Genomic DNA, 20,249 nt, shown 5'->3' with positions numbered 1-20,249 from the left:
TATGTGTAGATTAAAATCATAAATTAAAACCAAATTTCGATCATTGCTTCACATGCTTGAACACATTACATGATCAGAAACTTGAAATTTGTAGCATACACTGGTCTCTCTAATTGAACAGGGAGACGGAAACCTTATGATCAGAGCCAATCCTGCTGCTGCAGTTTCAGGGGCAAGTAAACTTCTGATAAATACTGGAAACCAAAAGAGCTCAATGCCTGAATCTCAGCCTTCTGCTTCGTTTTCACCATCAGGTTAAGTTCCTCGACCCACCCAGGGTTTTTCTTCACGAAATCCTCCTCTAGCATATCCTTCCCAGTCTTAATATCCTGCTCAGTCATTGGCAACCTACACTGTTCAGGTATCTTATACTTGTCCAAATCACTTGGCCTGATTCCAAGCCACTTGATATCAGGCGTAGTCAGATTTGCACTATCATAAGACATGTTCTTCGACCCACATCCATAAACCGACAAGATCTTCAACCCGTAAGGATCACTATCCACCAAGGCAAGCACTGGAAGCTTAAGCTCCATTTTCATTTTCCTCAAGAAGAGCCTTGTGGCTACATCGGGTTGGCCTTTAGCAGTCACAATGATACAAGGGAACCGGTTATAGAATCTGTCTTCTGCTAACCTCATATAGGCTGCATCTTTTTCAACTAAGAGTATGAACATAGCATCACTCTGCATATCTCCAACCCGGTCGATGTTTGGTGGAATGGCTTTCCCACCCATTCCCATCTTTGTGCAATCTATCATATCTCCATTGTCACTGAATATGAGCCTTCCCACCACCACACCTTTCTCTGCTGCAATCACATTGAGGCTTGACCTTGTGCAACCGAGCATACACGAGACATCATCCAGCACAGCATCACTCTGTGTCTGGTCCTGAAAATTTATTAAGGTTGCAAATTGGTTAAAAACCTTACAAAATCGAAACTTCTTTGCTCAACTACACAGACTCAATGTCATTACTTGCCAGATCTAAACAAGTGGCTATCATTATCTAACTTCTAAACTGAAAATTAGTAGAACCTACCTGGAAAAGCTTAACGTCGGTGTAGAAGAGATCACGCTTAGTAACGTGAATGTTCCTGAGGCAGAGTTGATGGATAAGGGCGAGGATACGAGTGGTGATGGTAGTTTTCCTGACGGAAGAAACGGAAGCAAAAGGCCGGAGGGTGGATTTGTCTTTTAACACAATACGGTCGAGCTCCGGCACATACAGCTGATTCGAGGCGGCGCGTGAAGGAACATTGAATGAGAAGCCATCACCGGCAAGAATCGAACGGGCGATCTGGACGATGACTGTCTCTATCTCTGTCTGCACGGAGGAGAGTGAGAGATCTGCGACTTCACGGCAGGAAGATGAGAGAGAGAGATCAGCTAGGGTAAGTGGTTTCGATGAAGATGAAGAGGCACCCCCGGCTCCGGCGGCGGCTTTGATAGAAGAGGAAACATAGGATTTGAAAAGCTCCAGGATAGCTTCGTCTGATTCCAGAATGCTTTTGAAAGGAAGTTCCTCCGCCTCGTCATCTTTGGATCGTTTCCGCTTCTTTTTATCCGCCATCAGTAGACGGCGACGGAGATGCGGCGGCCGAGAGAGTTCTTGTACTAACGATGGCGGGAAAATTTACTCCTTTAGGTGAACGTATCTCGTGAATGTCAATTTCTAGGGCAACTTGAGGTTAGAATTATAAACAACGTCATTAAAATTGTTAACTGCAATTTGAACATGTTGTCGATATGTCCGAGTGGTTAAGGAGATAGACTTGAAATCTATTGGGCTTCGCCCGCGCAGGTTCGAACCCTGCTGTCGACGTTTTTTAATTTCTTGATTGTACTATGCGGCCCATATTTATAGCCCAATACATTAACAGAGAATTTATTGGGTTTACAAAGCGTATTTTGCGGCCCATATCTAGAGCCCAATTCACTAGCTACATCTATAAAAATCTTTAAACGCTAGTCTCTTCCGCCAAAATCTAATCAACGGTTCAGATGACCTATAACACCACGTGTCAATACAAAAAGATCTCAGATCTGCCACTAGCCTCCTGAACGACTGTTTTTGATATATCGTCCACCTCAGCGATCCTCGCCAATAGATGATGTGGAAATATCGGATCTGACATGGAATTTATCGGACGTTCGGGACCTCTAGTTTTATCCACGTCAGAAATTAGGAATTTTTAATTTTGATTTTTAATATTCCGCAACAAAATCTTTGTAATATCTATCTATCTCCGGAAAAATAAAAATCGGTGGCTTATGGTCGTCTCCGATTTCCACTCTCTGGGAGACAGCAAAAAAAACTCATAAATCAAAAATTGTTAACTGTGTTTTTTTCTTAAAGAAGCTTCGATTCTTCTGTATTTTGCTTCGGCTTTTTTAAAAAAAAAATCTGTTCATCGATTTCGATTCCCTTTGTTTCTCTCTTTCCCAACCGTTAGCTGCTTTGTGCTAGATCCATTTTTCTGGTGATTGGTGGAGCTCGATTCTTCGTTGTAAGATTTGATTATTGTAAGATCAGTACTCTCTTGGAATTCAGATGCTTTAGTTTGGTTTTTGTTCGATTTTAATGTTATTTAGTCGAGATTCAGGTTTTTTTTGATGATTCTTCGAAAAGTTTACTTGATTATGTTGGTTGTTTGAATTTTCGTGGTTTTCAACTCTTTCTTCTGTTAATCTGGATTTAACTCCTTTTGCTTTAGCATTTTTCCAAATTAGGGTTTCTAGCTGTGATAAATCTTAATAGTGACTCTTTTGGGTGTTTTAGGTTGCTTATTGTTGTCTTGTTCGAGTTGTAAAGAAGTGTTTTAGTGTATTGATAGCTTTGATTATTCAGGGAAGCAGAATTGGTGTGATGAATGTTAACGAGGAGGGGGAGGGTTCACGTTACCCAGTCACTGATCGGAAAAACGGAGAAACCAAATTCGATAGGGTTGAGAGTCGGACAGAAAAGCATACTGAAGAAGATAAAGCCAATGGAATCTCTCTGGATGTCAGAAATGGGAGTTCAGGGCCTGGTCAAGCCTCAGCTGGACTGCAAATTCCACTGTCACAACAAACAGCGGCTACTGTTTGTTGGGAAAGGTTTCTTCATGTGAGAACCATTAGAGTTCTGCTTGTGGAAAATGATGATTGCACTCGTTATATCGTTACTGCACTTCTGCGCAATTGTAGCTATGAAGGTCAGTTTTGAACCCTATGACTTGGGCTGATCTATATCAGTTTTTTGTGTCTCCCTCGTTCCATTGACCTATTGTTAATGAATAGCAACTTTTTCGCCGTGAGCTTTTTTGGTTGTTTGATTATAAACTCTGTCATGGCAGTTGTTGAGGCTTCAAACGGGATACAAGCTTGGAAGGTGTTAGAAGATCTAAACAATCATATTGATATTGTGCTAACAGAGGTGATCATGCCTTACTTATCTGGTATCGGTCTCTTGTGCAAAATTTTGAGCCACAAATCTCGTCGGAACATCCCTGTCATCAGTGAGTTTTTTTGTCTCTGGTCATTGTACATTGAGCTCTTTCTTTTGGAGTTACAAGACTTTTTGAGTCTTCTCTAGCTTCTGTTGGAAGTAGATGCTTTTAACTACATTCCACTGTGAGATTTATGTTGCAGTGATGTCATCTCATGACTCAATGGGGCTGGTCTTTAAGTGCTTATCGAAAGGAGCAGTTGACTTTCTTGTTAAGCCAATAAGAAAAAACGAGCTAAAGATCCTTTGGCAGCATGTTTGGAGAAGATGCCAAAGTGTACGTCCTTCCTCATATATGGTTAATCTATGAATAAAAGTTGGTCTTTTTTTTCTCCATTTATGTACAGCTGGTGATGGTAAGAAACTAGAAATGTCTAATTGTGGATTGGCTTCGTTTGGTTTTCCTTGTTTCTTGTTCACAGTCTAGCGGTAGTGGAAGTGAAAGCGGAACGCATCAAACTCAAAAGTCTGTGAAATCAAAAAGCATTAGAAAATCTGATCACGATTCAGGAAGCAGTGGTGAGAATGAAAATGGGAGCATTGGCCTGAATGCTAGTGATGGAAGTAGTGATGGGAGTGGCGCTCAGGTAAGATGAATGTGCAATACCGATAATCTAATATATATCTGATAAGTTACCCTTTAAAAAAATTCTTCAACATAAAATGGTAGGGTCGGATGATCGAACTTCGCATGCGCACTCAGATCCTTATAAATGGTGGAAGCGCTTAACTAACCAATTGTAGAACTCAATGATGTTTAACTTAGATCTTTTCAGTGATAGACTGGGTGAAAATTTCTAGTTCATTCTGAAGTTTATTTTGTACATGGTTTATTTTTCAAAACCCAGATTGACTTTTATATACCCCTTTTACTCAGAGCTCTTGGACGAAAAAAGCTGTGGAAGTTGATGACAGTCCACGCGCGGTATCTCTATGGGATCGAGTCGATAGCACTTGTGCCCAAGTAGTACATTCTAACCTCGAGGTTCCAAGTAATCAGTTGGTTACAGCACCTGCTGAGAAGGAGATTCAAGAACAGGATGAAAAAAATGGTAAAGAAAAAAAGCTGTGATCTCTCAGTTTCTTCCATACTCTTCTTTTTACAAACTTAAAAACATGACATAGATGTTTTTGCATTCATCAATTTTGCAGAAGATATCACAATGGGTAGAGACTTGGAGATTAGTATTCGTAGAAATTTTGATCTGGAACTGGAACCAAAAGATGAACCCCTATCTAAAACTCCTGGCGTTATGAGACAGGGTAATTCATTTGAGAAGAGCTCTAGTACATGGAAAATAAATGTTGGAAGAGGACCATTGGACCTCAGTAGCGAAAGTCCTTCAAGTAAACAAATGCATGATGATGGAGGCTTAGGTTTCAAAGCTATGACTAGCCACCTTCAAGATAACAGAGAACCCGAGGCACCTAACACTCACTTGAAAACTTTAGATACAAATGAAGCTGCTGTCAAAAATTCCGAAGAGCTAATGCACGTGGAACATAGCTCAAAGAGACATAGGGGAATTAAAGATGATGGAGCGCAAGTTAGGGATGACCGCAATGTGCTGAGGCGTTCAGAGGGCTCAGCTTTCTCAAGGTACTTTGTTAGAGTCATTGACACATTCTAATAGCTCTCTTATTCTTCACTTTACAACCTTGTGAATAACGTATTTAGAAGTATGAGATTGATTGTTGGACTTGTACAGATATAATCCAGCCTCAAATGTCAATAAGCTTTCCGGTGGGAACTTGGTAAGCAATTCGCTTCATGATAATAATAGCCAGGATCTTATAAAGAAGACTGAAGCTGCATGTGATTGTCACTCAAACATGAACGAGAATGAGAGTCTCCCTAACAATCACCGTTCACATGTTGGTAGCAATAACTTTGATATGAGTTCCACGACTGAGAACAACGCTTTCACCAAACCAGGAGCTCCAAAAGTAAGCTCAGCAGGATCTTCATCAGTCAAGCATTCATCATTTCAGCCTTTACCCTGTGATCACCATAATCATCAGACCTCCTATAACCTTGTCCATGTCGCTGAGAGGAAGCTACCGCCACAGTGTGGATCCTCAAATGTGTACAACGAAACAATTGAAGGTAACAACAACACAGTGAATTACAGTGTGAATGGAAGTGTATCAGGTAGTGGCCATGGAAGCAATGGGCCATATGGAAGCAGCAACGGTGTGAATGCTGGAGGAATGAATATGGGAAGTGATAACGGTGCTGGCAAAATTGGAAATGGCGATGGTAGTGGAAGCGGAAGCGGAAGTGGTAGTGGAAACGCAGCGGATGAGAATAAGATCTCTCAAAGGGAAGCTGCTTTGACAAAGTTCCGTCAAAAGAGAAAAGAGAGGTGCTTCAGAAAGAAGGTAAATTCATGAACAAACCTCTGACTGTTTCAATATGACGATATGTTTTGTGTCTTCTTACAAGAAAGAATGTGGTTCACAAGACTAATTTTCTAACATGTAATCAAAAACGCAAGCGCAGATATATTAGGGTTAATTAGCAAGGTCTTACGTAATAGCTTAGATGCAGACATATGCCTTTGGCTGTCATGACGGTTGTAAATCTAAGAACCGATATAAATCCATGGATTAACAAAACCAGTATTTGAAATTTGTTAAATGTTTCTTGCGTTTAGAATTGGATTTTGTTAAGAAAAATGTTTTTTCTCTTCTCAGGTACGGTACCAAAGCCGGAAAAAACTTGCAGAACAACGCCCTCGTGTCCGTGGCCAATTCGTCCGTAAAACAGCCAACGACGATAACGACATTAAAAACATTGAGGATAGCTAACGGAAAAAACTACAAAACCAACTCTTTCTCAGCCGAAAAACATGAGTAATGTGCTCATCATCTATCTTATAAATCTATCTGTCACATGTTTAACATTTTCCCTTCAAAGTCTGATTCTTTGATACTAGTACTACTACGATTCGCAAAACAAAGAGACGACGACATTTTATTGTTTGATATTGTCGTTGTCTGGTCGCATTTGTGAATTTAGGACGAAAGGTTCGGTTTCATAAGTTCCAGGATGTAGTGGAATCTTTGTAGATGTTGTAAAACAATAACCCCCGTTTGTATATTTATTTTTGTATAAGCTTGCTTTTGGAGCCGAACAATACGGTGTCGTATTTATACCAGCATTACCTCTTGTAATATGATTAGCTTATGTTGTAATTTTACTATAATAAAGCTATTTGAGTTTCATCCTAAAAGATATTGTCTTCGTTCACACCAATTTAGAAAAGGATCATTTCTACAATCAAATGATTGGAACTATATCATGGTGACCACGATTGTTGCTTGTTCAAGTTCTGTTTCAATATCAAAAAAAATTATTCAGTTTTATTACCTCTTTTGTTTGTTGACCTCTTTTGAAAGATTGATAAAATTTCGTTGGGTAGTTAATACTTTCATAAACTAATAATTTTTATTTGTCATTTTTTTCTTTGACATTAATTTTTATTTGTTAAAGTCAAACCAGTTACACACTAATTTGTATCACAAAAATTAAAATTAAGAAAAAAATTGGAAAAATCCAGCGATTGGAGCCGAGATTGGCTTGGCGTGCTCTTTTCCACATTTCAAAGTTCTCAGCTTTTTTCTCTCTCTCTCTCTTTCACTTTCGAGATCATCGAAGGCAATCAAAACGAAGAATCATTTGAAGAGGAAGAAGAAGAAGATCGAGAAGCTTAATGGGTTGGATCCCGTGTTCTGGGAAATCGAGCGGAAGGACTAAGACTCGGAGAAACGGTGACGAAAAACTCAACAGGAAGTCCTCTGACTGTTCTGTGTCTACTTCAGGTATTGCTCTGTATAGGTTTTCTCAGAATACATCCTTTGATTCTGGGTTTGAGCTTCTCTCAACCTAAATTTTGGAAATTTTTAAGCTTTGATCATTAGTATTCTTTCTGATTCTGGTGAGGCTTAATGCTGATTAGGGTTTTTTACTTTTTTTGTTCCTTCTGATTTCAATAGCTTCAGACTACTCTGATTCAGCTGTGTTACCCTTACTAGTGTTTTGACCTAAATGATGTGTTATTGCATGTCTCTTTTTGCGGATTATGTTACATCAGACATTGTTCTCCTGTTGAATACTCTTGTTGATGTTGTGGATTTAAGTTATTCTGATTAAATTTGATCGACTAAAAGCTGAAACGGGACTTTCTAAATCCTTAAATTTCTTGTTTTAATTTCTAAAGCTTTGATTTTTGGCTCCTGCGATGTAAAGTATTGATCTTTAGACACTTCTGCTGAGCTTGTGTTAATTAATTATTCCTTTTTCTTCTTGGTAGAGAAATCTAAGGCCAAATCGTCCTTTAGTGACAAGGGTGAATCCAAAAATAAAGGCTCTGATCACATTGTGGCACAAACGTTTACCTTCTCTGAGCTAGCTACTGCCACTAGAAACTTCAGAAAAGAATGTCTTATAGGGGAAGGAGGCTTTGGTAGAGTTTACAAAGGATACTTAGCCAGCACTGGCCAGGTTCTTTATTTTTGCTCGTTTCTCTGGTTTTAACCTTTTAAATGTTCTTAGTAGGTAAAGCTCACTGACATTGTTTTTCATTTGTAGACCGCGGCTATCAAGCAACTTGATCATAATGGTTTACAAGGAAACAGGGAGTTTCTTGTCGAGGTTCTCATGTTGAGTCTTCTTCATCACCCGAATCTTGTTAACTTGATAGGATATTGTGCTGATGGAGATCAACGGCTTCTTGTGTACGAGTACATGCCTTTAGGTTCACTAGAAGATCATTTGCATGGTATGCGCTTCTACACGCCTATGGCTACTTTTAAATTAATAAAATGTAGAGGAAAAGTCTTAAAATTTAAATCGAGCTATGCTTTTTTTTCCAGACATTTCACCTGGGAAGCAGCCACTTGACTGGAACACCAGAATGAAAATAGCTGCAGGTGCTGCAAAAGGGCTGGAGTATCTGCATGACAAAACCATGCCTCCAGTGATATATCGGGATTTGAAATGCTCCAATATTTTGCTCGGCGATGACTACTATCCAAAGCTATCCGACTTCGGATTGGCCAAACTTGGCCCAGTGGGTGATAAGTCTCATGTGTCGACTCGGGTTATGGGAACATACGGATACTGCGCTCCTGAATATGCAATGACTGGCCAACTAACCCTCAAATCAGACGTTTACAGCTTTGGTGTTGTTCTGTTGGAGATTATAACCGGTAGGAAAGCAATAGACAGTTCAAGATCCACTGGAGAACAGAATCTAGTCGCATGGGTAAGGAAGAGAAATAATTGGGAACAAGCTTTGTTTTCTCTGTAGATTCTTCCTTCTAATTGTATTCTATGAAATGTTCTCTTTCAGGCAAGGCCTTTGTTTAAAGACAGGAGGAAATTCTCTCAAATGGCTGATCCAATGCTTCAAGGTCAATACCCTCCGCGAGGGTTGTACCAAGCACTCGCTGTAGGAGCGATGTGCGTGCAAGAGCAGCCAAATCTTAGACCTCTCATTGCTGATGTTGTCACTGCACTCTCTTACCTTGCCTCCCAAAAGTTTGATCCTATGGCTCAGCCAGTTCAAGGCTCCCTTTTTGCTCCTGGGACTCCACCTAGATCAAAGAGGGTCTGAAAACAATCCAGAGAATCGCAATACCGTGTGAGTTATATTCCCTAGACTGATCCTGGGCTGTCTTTTTTTATTGGGATGGGTTTCAGACTAAGTATGAAGGGTACTGCTTAAGATCTGCCTGTAGATATTTGTAAGAAGAGAGAGAGAGATTTATAAAGAGGCCGGTTTGTAATGTTGTTATAGGTGATGGTCTTAAGAAGTAATGTTATGTAGCATTTGCTTTGAAATGCGACAATATCTCATTATATTGTATCGAGGAATGTCTCTGTTTTCATTCCTGAATTATTGTAATATATACTACAGCTCCAAAACTCTTGAAGGATAGAGATTTTGATTGTATTACTATTATTTGTTGTTAATACTTGTAAAGGTATCAAATATAGACAAAAAAAAAAGGAAAATTTTCACTGCTACAAACTGTATTGTATTCTCGGTCTAGCAATAGAAACAAACGACGTAGAAAGGTAAAAATTTAAGTAATATTTACAACGCTCTCTCAAAAGACAAAACATAAACATCAGTTGACAAAACCTCGAGAGAGGAACAAAACTGATCCAGTCCGGTAGTAAATTCATAGAAAACTAAAGAAGTGTTAGGAAAGACTATACACGAAGATTAAATTCTTAGAAAAGGAACTTTCTTCTGGGTTTGAGTTGAATCCCAAAGTTGACCAAATTCATCATAGTCACAAGACCACACTCCTCTCCTCCTCCATGGAGTCAACAAAAAGATCTTTCCGATCAGACTCTTGAAAGAGGAATCACTGATGGGTAGCCTCGGGTGCGACGCCCATGGAGATTTGAACGACGCAGAGTTTAGTAAACCCTTGCCTTCAATTGGTTTATACGTTGCTGTAGCTTCACTGATCTGCGGACTAGCCATGGCCGCAGATCTTCTTCACGGCTTCCGACACCGCAAATTCTGGTTTCCCTGTAAGTTCTTCTCTCTCAACGCAACTTCTCTGACTTTCATCGGCGTCGGGATCAAACTCTCTGTCGATCTCAACACTTCGATGCCGAGTCGCCACGATCAGTTATCTAAACTAAGTAGCAGCGTCTTCGTGTGCACAGTGATGGGCAATTCCATGCCATCTCTGGGTATTATGGAGAACCAAGATCTCCTCATGAATCTCATGGCCTTGGGGATTCTTGTTATCACCGACGTTGTCAACATCTGTATCCAGTTGGGCACAGGTGCCATCTATGTTTTCAAAGAAGAACACTTTCTTGTTCTGCTCCTTATGCTTCTTATGCTACTAATCTTGAGTTTCTCGGCCACTACAGTCCCAACCAGCAAAAGGATCTTGGAAGCCAAATACAAGAAGAAGTATGTTGCCTTGAAGTGTTGTCCTTTGGTTACAGAGAGGACAACAGTAGCTAAGAGGATTCAGCAAGACTTGTCCAAGTTCTGGATGATGGCTCACACCAGTAGCCCTCAGTTCGTGATGGCTCGTTCTGTCACGTGCACTGCTTCTGGCTTCTTCTGTCTCTTGAGTGCTGTTACTTTAGGTGAGGCCATGGTTCGATCTTATCTGTTGACACCGAAGTCACTCGGCTTCTGCCACGGAGATTCTGATTACAAATGGTCAACCTTTTTGGTTCTTGTTTGCCAGACTAGTGCAGTAGCCATAGGGACTGTTGCTCCTGCCACCAGATGGTTCACGGCTGTGAATTTTCACTGTCCGATAAGAGGCAAGAAGTCTTACAGAGATGAGTTTAGAGTAGAGAGCTACTGGACGCATTGGTTCTCTGAGAAGAAACAACGTCCCTTAAGCCTTTCGAGCCTCAAAAATCGTAGCTGCAGGAAGATTGCACACGATGCGAAACGCTGGGTATTGGATGTATGTATAGGAATACAGTATGTTATAGTGTTTGCAAGCAAAGTTATCCGTTACATATCTGTCTACTGTGTGAGTAGAATCTTGATCTGCTGTCATTTTGCAATCAGAACAACGGGCTCTGTTTCTCACGTTGAGTCAGAAAGTTCAAATCCAAGCTCGAGACAGGAGTTTGCGAAGTTTGTCTTGCATCTTGAAGGAGAGGACGAGCTGGTAGATTTGATGGTGCGGAACAACCGTGAGGCCACGGATCATTGGGTAAAGAACGGCAGAAAAAAACAACCGGTAAATTTGATAGAACTTTTGGAAGCAACAACAACCATTTCAAAAGGGTTTGAAGGGATTAAAGACTTTGACAGCAACGAGGTAGCTTCTCTTGCCGCATCTGGTGAGCCACCGAATTGTTGGGCTCTCCCGCTGGTAACACTTACAACCATCGCTGTAGCTCTTCCCAATGTCAAGCCTTGCTCCGTCAAAAAGCTGCTTAATGCTGTCAATGAGGCCCTGGACTCAGTCAGCAAGTTTGAACACATCCTAGATACCGGGGGAGAGTTAGCTAACCTCAGGAAAGCTGCTGAGGTGGTTTGGCTAGGAGTTGATCTCTATCATAAGTGGTTTGATGTGGATCTTTGGAAACTATCCAAGCAACATAAAAGTCCAGAAGAAACACTTAGGGAGCTCGTGGAAGTCGCGAAGAAAGAGTTTTCAGAGTCGTGGCAGATGAACCTAATGGCCTGCATGAAGCACAAACCCTCCCATTGGCCTATCAAGACTCTAGCGGCCAACTCCATGTACCGAATATGTCAAACCATTCTGTACAGTTACGAATCAAGAGACTACGGAACAGGGGAAGCTCTGTTGAAAAATCTGGAAACCACAATCTCGGACATAGTTGCAGGTTGTTTTTGCAATGTAGGGCAAGTGATATCCGTTAAGTGTTTGGTGACAGCTGTAGAAGTGAGGGAAGAATCAGTAAGAGGAGCAGCCCTGCATCTCGGGAAAACAGAGAAGATTATAGAGATTGTAGAGAGAAGATGCTTACCTGAATTGAAATGTGATCAGATGAAGAGCATCGATGAATGGAGAGCATTCTACAAGATTAGCTCTTCTGACTTTAATAACAAGACAGTTTCCCCCGACTTAAATGAGCTGTGCATCTTTGTTGGATAATTTGCAGACGTAAGTATGAAAATATTGCTCACGAGATGTTTGTATCCATATAGAGGACTTGGTTTATAATGTTGTTTATAGGTGATGTCTTCACGTGTAATTGATATGTAGCACTTGCTTTGAAATGTAACAATATCTCATTATATATTTATATCTAGTTCTTGATTAGGATTTAGGAGGAATGTCTCTGTTTTCAACACTGGTAATGCTTAAGATTTTGAATGTATTACTATAATCTGTGTGTTTAAAAGATAATAATATCTTTGGATATTGATTAACAGTAATATATTGCTGCATATAACTTTTAAGTACATAGCTTGTTTAGTTATTGCATCAAGTGGTTCTTCCTTCATATCCATACCAGGTGGTTTGGTCCAGTACACTATACTGCCTAGTTTCAACACTTTCAATGCTTGAGATTTTTGTAATGGTTAGTTTGATAGAAAATAATATTTATAACGTGTTGTATAAGATTAAATTGTGTTAATGATGCAAATATTTTTAGCAATTGCTTCTTTTGAGCACAATGGAGACGTTATCGTCTTGAGAAAGTGTTGCAGCCATCTGAAGCAGCTCTTCAAACCATTGTGCATCATTAAAGTAAGTACCTCCCAACCATACAACCATCCTCTCAAGTGTCTTTGTGTTTCTCAGCACCAATTCCATGAACGAAGCCAAGAGCTTCGACGTTGCATCGTTACAACCCAACATGTTATAGATCTCCTTTGAGGTAGGAAACGCCTCACATTCTGATCTCCAACATTGATCCGGGTATAAACCTTTTAAAAGATGCATATCCTGTAGATAAAAAAAAGAAGAAGTTATATATCCAAAGAAAAGTGAAAGACATGCATGGGTTCGTGCATGAAAGAGTGTTCCTAGTCCGTAACTAGTTTGCATGGTCTTATAAAAATATATACAAGGAAACAATGAAAGAGGTTTGTGGTAAAGATACCATTATGCGATGGCTGTGCATTGTGTGTAATGTTAGCTTCTTTAGTCCAGGTGAATTTTGTAGTAACCTTGATAGACCAGGGATAATAGACCGAACAAACTCCGTTCTAACAATCAAAGTTTGAATCTTGAGCGTCGGGAAAGGAATACCACGGAGCTCGGCGAGAGATAGGATCTAACAAAACGAGATGAAACACTAAAAAGGTCAAACCAATGAAAACATTTGTTAGATAAAAACCACTTAACTAGCACGTTCACGTTTCCAAGGCCGCCTTCTTCATGCATTATTATGGTAATTAAGTTGTAGGATTTAGGAGTATGCCAAGATATATATACCTGAAGAAGGGTTTCCCCAACAGTAAGCCTTTCTACGTTGTGTGATTTTGCTAGCATCTCCAGCGCCATGGTTTGATAAAGATCAGCTTGCGAGGGGAGGATTAAGTATCTGTTAATGGTAAGGTCAGCGTCGGTCAGAGATGAGACATCCACTAAAGTGGACGGTTTCGACGAGTATGTCAATCTCAAATAATGGATGTGTGGCGCTACAATGACAACTGGCCCTGCAAGCGGATATTCCCGATTTATATATAATCTCTTCAAACTCGGTGATTTACTCAGATCAAGACGCTCAAGTAATTTGCATGACTCCAGTGTCAAGCTTTCGAGGATTGGGCAGCCAGAGAGAATATTATCAATGGATTCATCTGGAACTTGACAATAACGCAGAGACAAGTTCCTTAGGGATTTCCAAGACACTTTGCACGTGGGAATCATAACACAAAAGCTCACTTTCACGGTGAGTTGCTTTAAGGATGAACTGAGATAGAAGAAAACTGGAAAACTGTAAGTCTTGGAGAATTCAAAATCTAAGATGGCCACAGAAAGCTTCGGCACATTGCGGGAGATAGCAAACTCGATCCAGCTATCAATCTGGTGGCAAGAGTTGTAATTAAGGCTCATGACTAAAACTAGTGATTTTGGGAGTCGTGTAGGAATTAGTTATTAGGGTTTGGTTTATCACTCCATCCTCGAATCTACTCTGATCGATATCGAGACAAGGTGTCTCGCACCAAACATGCCTCCACCGTCTGGATAAAACGCAAGTTCTCATGGCCAACTTGGTGGGAATAAAGGAGAGAATATGATGAAGGATCTCATCTGGCATATAGTTGATGAAATCTGCACCGTCGATTGGTTTGATGAGTTTTCGGTGGTTAGGGTTTCTACGGCGTTTTCGGCGGCCCCGTTTCTCTCGTCTACTCGCCATGATAATGCAGATCAATGTTCTTAGGTTTTATTTTGCTTACACAACAAGTTTCTGTTAAATATTGAGTTTTTCCTTTAGCTAGATTTGCTAAAAGTAAAACAAACAAAAAAAAAACAAAAAAACTAATAATGAAAAGGAAATTCCTACTAATAAGGCCCCAAATATATTTATCTATACAATTTGAGTCTAAATGGGTAATTTGTTGGGTTTAAGATAAAGTCATAAAAGTCAACTTCAATATATTCAGTTTAATTATACTTTCATTTAAGTTTAATCTTACAATCAAAATTTATGAGGCATTCAAGATTTTTTGGAGGAGCTTTATGAATTTTAAAAATAAATATCGCATTTTCTTATGTAACTAGTAAGTCAAGCCTTCACTTAGAGGATAGCGTTATAATAAACGTAATTATAGATAAAAACAGATAGGCTGAATTAATATTTATTATTTTTTAATTATATATATTTTTTCTTTTTAAACATAATAATACTAATGAAGAAAAAACCCTCCAATGAGATAGAATACAAGAGCAATATTTTTGTTTTGCAAAATAAAAAATAGAAGACGAAGCCATGAAAAACAAGAAAGACCAGTCTTGAATCCTTTATTATGAGACTCAAATGACGTGTCACTCTATATTGGCAGCAACGTCTATATTTTCTCGTCTCCTCTTGCTTTTATATACTCCAATTCAAACACCTTCTATAAAACTAACCAAACCCTAATCTCTCTTTCCGCTTTAACGTTTCTCTATTTCTTCTTCATCAGCAAGTAAACTCTCGGTCATCTCCTCTTTTCAACAGAAACAGATTCGACCCTCTCCTCTACTCTTTCCATCTCTCTCCCAACTCTCCCTAAAAACCCTAATCTTTCCCCCCACCCCAAACATGGCCGACTCCAAGGAACCTCCACATAAGTTGGCCACAACTTACTTCGAAAGGGGATACATTGTGAAAGCGTTGAAGGTCATAGCAAAGTCGTTATCTTCACCTTCTGTCCATGGGGAAGAGAAGGAGATGTTTGATTTTCTAGAAGGAGAGATACTTGAAGAGTTGGGTAAAAATTCAGGTAATCTTGGGTTAAAGTTTACATATATGGTAGGTTCAGTTGAATCTTTTTCCAAAATCGATTCATATCCTCTGTTTTATGCGTATGCTCTGTTCAACCTGGTGCATCACTATGAGTCGGCTGTATTTTACAAGATTGCTCTAAGGCAAGCCCAAAAAGCTCGGGACTTTCTTGCCTCGATGATGATGTCCCCGGAAAACGCCTCTTCCTTACCTGATTTGCGAGCGGATAGGCAGTTTTTGGAATTAAAAATTGATACTTTAGAAGCCAAAATTGCTGACGGTCCTGTTGCAGATATGCCCGTTGGTCCTCCTCCCAGCATATGTCGTTTTGGGCAGGTTCAGGATATAAAGGATGTGGAGAGAATGAAGTCGTATTGGTTAGGTTTGGATGATAATTTCAAAAGGGGTTTTATGAAGGTTAGAATAGCTGAGTTCGAAAAGTATGTCAAGGCCAAAACTGGTAGAAAGGATTTCAAGAAAGTTATAAAGTATGTTCAGAAGACACAAAAGTGGATAGCATGGAATTGCCGAAATTGTGAGGGTTTGTTTTCTACTAGTGATGAATGTAGGGATCATATTGAACAAGAACATGCTGCAGGATCAAAAGCTTCTTCGAGAAAGCATACGCCCCAGAGGATAAATGATGACTGGGCAAAAAAGGTACGGTGTGGAAGTTGGGAACCTGTGGATGCGGCAGCTGCTCTTCAAATGATCGAACATCAATATTCAGATGTAAAACGGTTTGCATATCAGGGTGGATGGTGCAAAGACTGGCCTTTAGCTAGGGATGCAGAGCGCAGTGCTGCACTCAGAGGAATCAGATCACTCCTTGTACCCTTAATTGAGCACAAGGTTCTGTTAGATAGCTTTCGAGACAGGGTGATACATTCTTTGGTTGAAAATCTTGGCGTTTCCAGAGAGAAGCTAAGTGACTGTCGCCTAGTGGAAACTCCTCAGAGTATTTGTTTTCTGGAATGTCATGAACTCAATCAAATCCTGGCTTTTATAAGCAGTTTCAAGTTTGAAAGGTATGACTGTGTAGATCTGGTTAGCAGAGCAGTGGAAACAGTGTGGCAGAGTACTCGGTTTAAAGAAAGAATCGACTTTGACCTGAAAGAAACATTTCTACTTCTGGATAAGAGACTGCTAAGAGGCCAGGTTGATCATTTCGACGATGAAGGAAGAGTAAATCATTTTGAACCAACTGTTCACTACGCCAGGGTCCATCCTCGTGGAGATGATATTGTGACGTGGTTGAAACACCGTTTTCCCGAGGATGACGGGTTTGCGTTTCCCGAACCTGTCTCTATGCACAACTTTGACATTTGGGTGGCTGTTATGAGAGGGTTTCACTTCACGTGTAAGACCTTGGAGACCAAATATGCTAAGAGGTTGACGTTAATAGAATATTATGAAGCACTTACAGAAGTAAGGGAGATATGCCAAAAGGAGAAGAATGATACTGCCCTTACTCAAGTTATAAGAGAGATATGTTAAGCGAGCAATGTAATAAGAATACCAGTAAGAAGTCATTCATCTGTGCTGTACAAGATGTTCTGAAAGGATCAGCGTTCCCTGCATTTGATTTTCAAGATTTAGAAGATTGTCTGAAGTTTATACACGACCACTGTGACGATGACAGTGATGATGAACTCATGAGCGCCATCAAGTGTCTGGAAGCAACTGTGAAAGAAAAGGTTCACCTTGTTAGCTGCACTTTTTTAATCAAAAGTAGCATAAACATTAACTTGTTTAGCTTCCCTAACGTATCTGTCTGTCTACTGATCTTTTTGTTGCAGGTCACTCTGATGGATTCGAGGATTTTTCTGATTGAGGAGTCCAAGACCCAATTTGTTACGTGTCTCACCAAACTTGCCTGCATCGACTACCGCACCTACATTTGTCCTCCTCTAAAAATATTTTTAGTCGATGCTCTAAAGAGAGGGCGTTGGTAGTTGCTTGCTTGATGTACTCTTCAACTCTTTGTTGTAATTCGTTGTTTCTTGTATTCAAAAGTCTGGAGAGATTTATACAATAAGATTTTGAAGTCTATTGGTTTGTAAAGTTGTGTCAATTTTATTTTCTTTTTTGGGGTTATATAAATATGAGTGGTGGGTCATTCATACAATGACAGACAAAGATAATAAAAAAGGGCTTTTGATGAATGAGCTTTGGAGGACAATGAATAATGAATTGTGAGATTTGTGAGCTATGGATAATGAATTGAGTAGCTTTTAAAGCTGAAACAAGGTTCAGCTAATTCGGATGGCAATTACGAAAAAGGTAAGGTCAAAGTTCTGAATCCCATATGTCGATTTCTTTGAGCTCGATTGTTTTTGGTGCTGAGTAAAATCCCTGTGACGAAATTGGCCCTTCTCGGATTTGATATTTCTGGGTTTCGTCTTTTGACGCTCGATGAATTTTTTTTATTTTCTCTCTTTTCGATGAAATGTTTGAACTTTGCTTCGGAGGGGAAAAAGTCATCAACTTTGCTGTTGTCTCCTCAGTTTTTCAATAAAAGTTATGAACTTTGCTGGTCTCTCCTCATTTTATGAACTTTGCTGCCACCATTCTATCATCTCTTTCTGTTTGACCAAGGCAAGGTTTGTTCTTTTTCACTTTTTACAAAATGAACAAGTTCAAAAAGTTACCATATGTGATTTCTGCTTCCATGCTTCAATAAATAACTTGGTCTAGTATAGGTCTCTGCCAATGTGTTGTTGTTGCTTGCTCCTGATTTGCTTTTGTTATAGCTTTGAATATGCCTTGTTATGATGCCTGCCTTTATGCTGAACACCTCTGTTTCCACTTTGATTTTGATTTTATCTAAATGCTTTATCTCAAAACTTTTTATGTAGCTACGGAAATCTGAAACATATACCATCACTAGGATTGTGTTTTCTCAACTTCAATCTCCTATCCTCTTTGCTTTTGTTATCCGCGCTTGTTCTTTAGGCAGTCCAAACTGTAGCATATTTCTAAACCTGAACGATGTTGTTTATGGTTTTCTTCGCCTATTTGCCTGAGCTTGGAGGTGTTTAATCGTGAGAGCGTCTCCTTTCCTTGCTGGAAATGCTTTGATGGTGTCTAAAAGGACCCTTCTGGGTTCTCTGTTTGTTGTCGTGTTTAATTAATTGGTGAAACTGCCTACAAATTCTGGTCTTTTGTTCAACTGGTGATGGTGAAGTAGCACTACTTACAAAATCTAATGATGGCCTTACCTGTTTCTCATGATGACTTTGCCTTACCTGTTTCTGCCAAACTGTTTCTCATGATGACTTTGCCTTTCCTGTTTCAGCTCATTGTCATCTACTAGTTTGCTGTAACATTTTCCATGTAATCATCTGATGGCTTTGTTGACCTATATATAAATTTAACATACCAATTCCTAGTGCCGCTTGAGATTCTGTTTATGGTTCCTTTTATATATATATATATGCATCTCCTCCTTGTTACCAGTTAGTTACTCTCTTTACCAAAGGCTGACATAAGATTCCACAACACGTTTTTATATACTCTTCTTAACCTCTTATTTTTTGTGTTACCAAACATGGTACACAAGTTATGTTTGCCCATTTGCTCAACGAGTTTGGATCACCAGAAACTTCAAGTTTTAACAGCTTCTTCGTTCTACAAGTCTCTCACCTTCATCAACATCTTTTTCGTCTTTATACAAAGCTTAGAGATTAGGGATTTTGGAAGCCGGGTTGGTTAGCTGTTAATTTTCACGTTCCCAAAAGCTATACTTTAGCATCACAGTGATAGCAGTATAGGACTCTGTATACAAGATTTGGTTGATTTCTGTGGTGGATTGTAGGGTTTGCAAGAAAAGATTACAATTGTTCCTTTGGATCTTTGAACTAGGCCTGCTTGGTACAAGGAGATGGTATATTCAGAGAAAAAGGTTACTAAAGCTTCTATATTTATAACTCACGAATTCGTATGTTACAGATCACGTTTTGGCTATAACTTGGTGGAAACTTCTTGTTATCTTTTGCAGGTGCATGTAGTTGTGCACAAGGGAAAAATCATTGGGGAGAGTCTGGGTTTGATCAAATATCTGGCTAACACTTTTAGAGTGACCTTCTCTTTACCCCGAGGTAACACCAGACCATACCATACCAGGTATTGTTTCCATTCATTAATCTCTGATTGCGCAATTCATTGCCCTTTCCAGGATCATGCAAAAAGAGAGATTAGCGACGAGTTATCAAAGTGCACTGATACTTTCATTAAAACTATGTATGCCATTCAAAGGAGATCCCTCTAAAGAAACCTGTGAGTCTTCAAAGTTTTTAGCGTTTGGGGGTGAAAGCAAAAGAGAGATGACTGAAAATTCCGTGTTCTTGTTGCAGCACCTGTGCTAGATTATCTGGAAAACGCTCTGTATAAGGTCGACGGTGGGTGTTCTTCATTGGTCAGTTAAGCTTGGTATAAGCCTCATTGGCCCTTTTTAGGATCCGATATTTCTCCTTTGGTTTGTCTTAAATTTGTCTGTTTGAATTTTTTGGTTTCTTTAAGGTTGGTATCGCCTATATCCAGTTTCCTTGAAATCGTGCTCAACGAATTATTTATGTGTGATATTACTGCAGAACGCCCCAAACTATCGGCATGGACAGGATCTAGCCATCTAGGTATATTAAGTTAAGTAAAGATAGCACTTATCCTCATTTGTGATTGGTACTAAAATAATCGGTATTATGTTTGCAGGAAAGGAACAAGATTGATGGCTATGCACAGACGAAAATCAATCCTAATGAGATTGTGGAGATTTTTGAGAAAAAATTCATGGTAAGTCACACAGTTAGGAATTACTTTATTAACTGAGCTACGACAT

The 20,249-nt window shown here is 39.6% G+C and overlaps 6 protein-coding genes, 1 non-coding gene and 1 pseudogene across 10 annotated transcripts; 6 read left to right on the top strand and 2 right to left on the bottom strand.

The window, feature by feature from the left end:
- Window positions 1-4: 4 nt before the first annotated feature.
- Window positions 5-1,644, bottom strand: LOC17884060 (DNA topoisomerase 6 subunit A). The gene is made up of 2 exons (XM_006287747.2): window positions 1,045-1,644; window positions 5-893 (listed from the first exon to the last, which is right to left on the bottom strand). Exons 1-2 carry the CDS (start codon window positions 1,573-1,575, stop codon window positions 141-143), a joined length of 1,284 nt encoding a protein of 427 aa, XP_006287809.1. The 5' UTR covers window positions 1,576-1,644; the 3' UTR covers window positions 5-140.
- Window positions 1,645-1,745: 101 nt separating this feature from the next.
- TRNAS-UGA lies at window positions 1,746-1,827 on the top strand. Its single transcript has one exon. It is a non-coding gene; the product is annotated as a tRNA-Ser (tRNA).
- A 431-nt stretch (window positions 1,828-2,258) lies between these two features.
- On the top strand, window positions 2,259-6,728 carry LOC17882867 (two-component response regulator-like APRR7). Of its 3 annotated transcripts, none has more exons than XM_023781695.1 (9): window positions 2,259-2,512; window positions 2,854-3,199; window positions 3,341-3,502; window positions 3,636-3,769; window positions 3,915-4,079; window positions 4,370-4,544; window positions 4,645-5,092; window positions 5,202-5,874; window positions 6,190-6,728. In XM_023781695.1, the coding sequence occupies exons 2-9, from the start codon at window positions 2,872-2,874 to the stop codon at window positions 6,301-6,303; spliced, it is 2,199 nt and encodes a 732-aa protein (XP_023637463.1). In that variant the 5' UTR covers window positions 2,259-2,512; window positions 2,854-2,871; the 3' UTR covers window positions 6,304-6,728. The 3 variants fall into 3 exon arrangements, with proteins under 3 accessions (XP_023637463.1, XP_023637462.1, XP_006287143.1); XM_023781694.1 differs by having other exon boundaries at window positions 2,259-2,528; window positions 2,862-3,199; XM_006287081.2 differs by having other exon boundaries at window positions 2,260-2,528.
- A 322-nt stretch (window positions 6,729-7,050) lies between these two features.
- Window positions 7,051-9,474, top strand: LOC17883282 (probable serine/threonine-protein kinase PBL7). Its single transcript, XM_006287876.2, has 5 exons — window positions 7,051-7,317; window positions 7,809-7,999; window positions 8,087-8,276; window positions 8,371-8,762; window positions 8,850-9,474. The coding sequence occupies exons 1-5, from the start codon at window positions 7,209-7,211 to the stop codon at window positions 9,111-9,113; spliced, it is 1,146 nt and encodes a 381-aa protein (XP_006287938.1). The 5' UTR covers window positions 7,051-7,208; the 3' UTR covers window positions 9,114-9,474.
- A 197-nt stretch (window positions 9,475-9,671) lies between these two features.
- LOC17882160 lies at window positions 9,672-12,354 on the top strand. 2 transcript variants are annotated; one of them, XM_023781360.1, is made up of 2 exons: window positions 9,672-10,045; window positions 10,184-12,354. In XM_023781360.1, exons 1-2 carry the CDS (start codon window positions 9,880-9,882, stop codon window positions 12,118-12,120), a joined length of 2,103 nt encoding a protein of 700 aa, XP_023637128.1. In that variant the 5' UTR covers window positions 9,672-9,879; the 3' UTR covers window positions 12,121-12,354. The 2 variants fall into 2 exon arrangements, with proteins under 2 accessions (XP_023637128.1, XP_023637127.1); XM_023781359.1 differs by having other exon boundaries at window positions 9,672-10,306; window positions 10,397-12,354.
- Window positions 12,355-12,533: 179 nt separating this feature from the next.
- LOC17883713 (putative F-box/LRR-repeat protein At3g28410) lies at window positions 12,534-14,341 on the bottom strand. Its single transcript, XM_023781689.1, is given in 4 exon segments — window positions 12,534-12,918; window positions 13,076-13,249; window positions 13,411-14,038; window positions 14,040-14,341. Coding segments are annotated over 4 exon segments (1,401 nt in total). The 3' UTR covers window positions 12,534-12,621.
- An 888-nt stretch (window positions 14,342-15,229) lies between these two features.
- On the top strand, window positions 15,230-17,367 carry LOC17881511. Its single transcript, XM_023781853.1, has 3 exons — window positions 15,230-16,904; window positions 16,964-17,109; window positions 17,212-17,367. Exons 1-3 carry the CDS (start codon window positions 15,230-15,232, stop codon window positions 17,365-17,367), a joined length of 1,977 nt encoding a protein of 658 aa, XP_023637621.1.
- A 1,595-nt stretch (window positions 17,368-18,962) lies between these two features.
- Window positions 18,963-20,139, top strand: LOC17882656 (annotated as a pseudogene).
- Window positions 20,140-20,249: the final 110 nt, after the last annotated feature.

Source organism: Capsella rubella, unplaced genomic scaffold, assembly GCF_000375325.1.
Source record: "Capsella rubella cultivar Monte Gargano unplaced genomic scaffold, Caprub1_0 scaffold_6, whole genome shotgun sequence".
In the NCBI taxonomy this organism is placed as follows: domain Eukaryota; kingdom Viridiplantae; phylum Streptophyta; class Magnoliopsida; order Brassicales; family Brassicaceae; genus Capsella; species Capsella rubella.
The sequence above is the reverse complement of the archived record's forward strand: the minus strand, read 5'-3'. Positions and strand labels throughout refer to the sequence as shown.

Coding starts and splice junctions, on each gene's coding strand:
- LOC17884060 (XM_006287747.2), bottom strand. CDS start 1,575: ATGGCGGATAAAAAGAAGCGGAAACGATCCAAAGATGACGAGGCGGAG. Junction 894..1,044: donor CCGACGTTAAGCTTTTCCAG/GTAGGTTCTACT, acceptor ATAAATTTTCAG/GACCAGACACAGAGTGATGC.
- LOC17882867 (XM_023781695.1), top strand. CDS start 2,872: ATGAATGTTAACGAGGAGGGGGAGGGTTCACGTTACCCAGTCACTGAT. Junction 3,770..3,914: donor TTTGGAGAAGATGCCAAAGT/GTACGTCCTTCC, acceptor TCTTGTTCACAG/TCTAGCGGTAGTGGAAGTGA. Junction 4,080..4,369: donor GTGATGGGAGTGGCGCTCAG/GTAAGATGAATG, acceptor CCTTTTACTCAG/AGCTCTTGGACGAAAAAAGC.
- LOC17883282 (XM_006287876.2), top strand. CDS start 7,209: ATGGGTTGGATCCCGTGTTCTGGGAAATCGAGCGGAAGGACTAAGACT. Junction 7,318..7,808: donor CTGTTCTGTGTCTACTTCAG/GTATTGCTCTGT, acceptor TCTTCTTGGTAG/AGAAATCTAAGGCCAAATCG. Junction 8,763..8,849: donor AACAGAATCTAGTCGCATGG/GTAAGGAAGAGA, acceptor GTTCTCTTTCAG/GCAAGGCCTTTGTTTAAAGA.
- LOC17882160 (XM_023781359.1), top strand. CDS start 9,880: ATGGGTAGCCTCGGGTGCGACGCCCATGGAGATTTGAACGACGCAGAG. Junction 10,307..10,396: donor CTGTATCCAGTTGGGCACAG/GTGCCATCTATG, acceptor CGGCCACTACAG/TCCCAACCAGCAAAAGGATC.
- LOC17881511 (XM_023781853.1), top strand. CDS start 15,230: ATGGCCGACTCCAAGGAACCTCCACATAAGTTGGCCACAACTTACTTC. Junction 16,905..16,963: donor TCAAGTTATAAGAGAGATAT/GTTAAGCGAGCA, acceptor GTGCTGTACAAG/ATGTTCTGAAAGGATCAGCG. Junction 17,110..17,211: donor AAGCAACTGTGAAAGAAAAG/GTTCACCTTGTT, acceptor TTTTTGTTGCAG/GTCACTCTGATGGATTCGAG.